This window comes from Myotis brandtii, unplaced genomic scaffold (assembly GCF_000412655.1).
Source record: "Myotis brandtii unplaced genomic scaffold, ASM41265v1 scaffold601, whole genome shotgun sequence".
Classification (NCBI taxonomy): domain Eukaryota; kingdom Metazoa; phylum Chordata; class Mammalia; order Chiroptera; family Vespertilionidae; genus Myotis; species Myotis brandtii.
Genome location: NW_005370276.1, coordinates 113565 through 117550, shown reverse-complemented (window position 1 = coordinate 117550; position 3986 = coordinate 113565). Strand labels below are relative to the sequence as shown.

The window sequence follows — 3986 nt, the reverse complement described above, 5'->3', positions numbered from 1 at the left end:
CACCCCCACCTCTCCTCTGTCCTCTGTCTTTTCATTTTTGCAGAGGATAAAACCGAGCCCCACATAGTCCCCTCTCTGCCTGTAATCACTGGTCATTTCTCTCCAGTTGCCTGTGATGAGTGCTATTCTCAGGGAAGCTCTGGAGTCCAAGCCCATCTTGGTTTATGACTTTGGTAGATTTTTCTTTCATCCTCACCCAGCGCACCCAACACCGTTGGCTGGACACCAACTTCGGTTCTGGAAAATATTTGATTACAGTTGGTTGCGTGCCTGGAGACGTAATGACTGTTCAGTTAAGCAAAGAAGGAATAATGGGTTCTCTCGCTAACGTCCACGGTGACCCTTCCAGGGGGTAGGGTGTGCTGGGTCCTGCTCGGAGTGTCCTGGCCATGCCCCTGGGGTGTGGGGTGGGTGAATCTCTAGAATGTACCTCAGCAACTTGGCACGCGTTCAGCGCCACCCCCGTAAACCATGAATACTTGGGAATACAACTTCCCATCCTCTTTGGGAGACGTTACAAGTAGAATTAAGAACATTTTGTAAAATGCACCAAAGAGAAAGAGGGAGAGAGAAATCAAAGATGCCCTATCTTTCCTAATAAATAACAACAGCTTATTAATTAAGAAATATGGGAAAACTGGTCTCACGTTCCCAATGAATTTGTTTGTATGTGTCCTGATAATGCTAGCTGTGGATTGGAGACTGTGGCATGATGGAAAATAATTAAGTGGAATTAACTCGGAAGAAAGAAAGAAAGAAAGAATATTTGCTGAGCTCTCCAATCAATGCATGTAGCCCAGACATTTTTAGAGATTTGGCTGCAGGCTTAGAAAATGAAAGTCACTTTGCAGAGTCACTCAGCTGGCAGGTGTCAGAAACAAGGTAAGGTCTGTCTTGGGGACCAGGCAAGAGTGAGCCTTGAACCTGTGACTGTGGAGGGACCGGCTTCCGCTGAAGGCTCTTGGCCTGTGAGACCCCCGTGACAACGGGCGAGGAAGCGCAAGAAGGCTTGACATCAGGTTGCTGCTTCTGTTCTGACAGGTGATGGAGGCTCTCTGAGCCCCAGTTTCCCCAGATTTCAAACAAGGAATTCGATGCCCAGGTTATGGAGTCGTAGGGGGACTTCTCCCAGCGCTTGCAGGGGACGCAGGGATGCCGACCCATGTTGCCTACTCGTGATTGATTGACAGGTGGCCTCATGACCTGCGAAGGGGCCAGACGCTGTGTCACTATCCATCATTTCAGCAAAACAGCAAAAGGCCACAGCTTGCGTGTCAGACAGGAGAAGCTCGGTGTCTTCAGTGCCTGTGCCTTTATCAGGGTTTCTCCATGCCTCTCCTCTCTGTTTGGAAAAGGCAAATATGTGTAGAAGCACTACCTGGTCTCTGTATGTTTACAAATGCGGGTAACGGACGTACTGACGTCAGCACAGACGGATGCTGAAGGATGAGTCAGTCCCTTCCCTTCTCATGACGCTTGGCCTCCAGGGCGGTCTGTTCCTCATCTTGGGTTGCCCTGGGGGTGGGGGTGGGGGTGGGGGACTAGAACACCTGCCATTTTATTGTTCTCACTCTCCCAACCTCTTCTCTCTCATAAAGTGCTCTTTCCTCTTCTGCGCTCCCAGGTCCCTCTGTCCTTCCCACGTACTGGCAGACCGCAGCCATGACGCTTGGCCGTTCTGACCTTACTTATCCAGGAGGCTACACTGGCTTTGCCTTTCTCACTGGACTTTATTTCCCTTCCTTCCTCCCTTCCTTCCTTCTTTCCTTCCTTCCTCCCCCCCTCCCTCCCTCCCTCCCTTCCTTCCTTCCTTCCTTCCTTCCTTCCTTCCTTCCATTTCTAAAATCCTCACCCCAAGATGTTTCCATTGCTTTTTAGAGAGAGAGGAAGGGAGAGAGAGAGAGAGAGAGAGAGAGAGAGAGAGAGAGAGAGAGAGAGAGAGAAACATAGATTGGTTGCCTCCCGTACCCACCCAACCGGGGATCGTACCCGAAACCTGGGTATGTGTCCTGACGAGGAACTGAACCCACAACCTTTTGGTGCACGGGAAGATGCTCAACCAACTGAGCCACCGGCCAGGGTGGACTTTCATTTTAAAAAAATAAGGAAGGGAGTAAATGAGATGAGGTGGATATGAAAGTATTAAGCCAGAGGGATGGTTCTCAGACTTTAGCAACCACTGGGCTCACCTGGAGGGCATGTTACAACCCAGGCCCTGGGTCCCTTCCCCAGAGCTTCAGAGTCTGGAGTGGGGCCTGAGGACTTGCATTTCCAACCAGCTTGCCGGTGAGGTGAGGGGGATGGAGCTGGTCTGGGGCCACGCTTCTGAGAGGGATGTTCCTGATCTTCGTGTGCGCCCTGAGGTTCAGGGCAGGGCACACTGTGCTCTGGAGTAAGTCCGTGTGCCCCGGAGCAGCTCGAGTAGGAGGGGCGGGCATTGGGGAGTATAAAGTCAGAGGCAACCTGTGCCGGGGCAGGCCGCCTGCAGGTAGATGGAGGTGATGAGAAAGCTGGCAGGCTGGGTGTCCCTGATGCTCTGTATGTGTGGGCTGCAAGCAGGTGAGATGGCACGGGCAGGGGAGGAGAGGAGCAGGAGGAAGGGGAGACCTAGGAGGCGGTGGTTTGGGGTGAGACGGGCAGGAAACAGCATCTATCCATCGTCCCTAATATCTTTTATTTTATTTATTTATTCTTGTTGTGGTCAATCCTTACCCGAGGATATATTTATATTAATTTTTAGAGAGAGAGAGGGAGAGAGAGAAACACCGATGTGAAAGAGAAACATTGATCGATTGCCTCTCGCACAAGCTCCAACCTGGGATGGAACCCGAACCCTAGGTATGTGCCCTGACCCAGAACGGAACCTGAAACCCTTTGGGTGCATGGTACCACTCTCCAACCAACGGAGCCACCCGGCAGGGGCGCCCGATGTCTTTCAAATGCAGCACAATGCTTGGTGCAGAGCGGAGGATTTGGAGAGCCCTGAGTTCAAATCCCTGCTCTTCCTCTTGCTGGTTGGGTGCTCACGGGCAAGTCACTCAGCCTCTCCTGACGCCTCAGTCTTCCCATCCAAAGAATGGCAAGCGCTGTTAAGAAAGAGGGAGCTCCTAAATCCCGCCTTCAATGTGGATGAAAGCGCTGTTAAGAAAGAGGGAGCTCCTAAATCCCGCCTCCTACCCCAGGGACGTTATGGCAAGTGAAATCAGCCAGTTACAGAGGGACACATACTGCCTGCCTGACTCCACTTCTCCGAAGGATCTAAAATAGTCAAACCCACAGACAGAGAGAGTAGAACAGTGATTGCCCGGGGCCGGGAGAAGGCCGATGGGGAGTTAGTCATTCCAGGAGTAGAGCGTTTCAGTCACACAAGAGGAGTAAGTCCCAGAGACCTGCTGTGCAGGTCGTGATGCCTGGAGTCAGCGATGCCGCCCTGGGGACGTCAACATTCCCTAAGAAGGCAGAGCTCATGTCAAGAGTTCTTACCACGATTCAAAAAAGAAGAGAAAGAGGAAGCTTATGAGGGATTGCTAAGATCTTTGGTTGAGGGAACAAGGTTCAAAATAAACCGTACGAAGGCTAGGCTATCCTTTGTGTAGAAAAGGCTTGAAAGGCTGTTAATACTTGCCCCTGAGCCCTGGCCGGGCAGCTCCGTTGTTGAGAGCATCGCCCCAATACGCCAAGGTTGTGGGTTCAATCCCGGGTCAGGGCACCTACAAGAAGCAACCGATGAAGGTGTATTGAGTGGGAACAGCTACTGATGTTGCTCTCTCTCCTCCTTCCTCTCTCTCTCTCTCAAATCAATTAAAAATAAATACTTGCCTTGAATATTCATAAGCTGCCTGTGCAGGTCACAGGAATGACAACACCGTTACCTGTGGAGAGGGGGACAGGGTGGTGAGGCCGGGAGGATTTTTATGGTTTTCCTCTTTTTTTTTTTTTAATATATTTTATTGATTTTTTACAGAGAGGAAGGGAGAGAGATAGAG

The 3986-nt window shown here is 51.0% G+C and overlaps 1 protein-coding gene across 3 annotated transcripts in view; it reads left to right on the top strand.

Annotated features, from left to right (window-relative positions):
- The first annotated feature begins 2324 nt into the window (after positions 1-2324).
- LOC102254931 (seminal plasma protein BSP-30 kDa) overlaps positions 2325-3986 on the top strand; it is a 12298-nt gene continuing 10636 nt past the window's right edge. For all 3 annotated transcript variants that reach the window (XM_014550532.1, XM_014550533.1, XM_014550531.1), the window contains exon 1: positions 2325-2559. In XM_014550532.1, the coding sequence (XP_014406018.1) occupies positions 2493-2559 (67 nt within the window). In that variant the 5' untranslated portion in view covers positions 2325-2492. The remainder of the gene's footprint in view (positions 2560-3986) is intronic.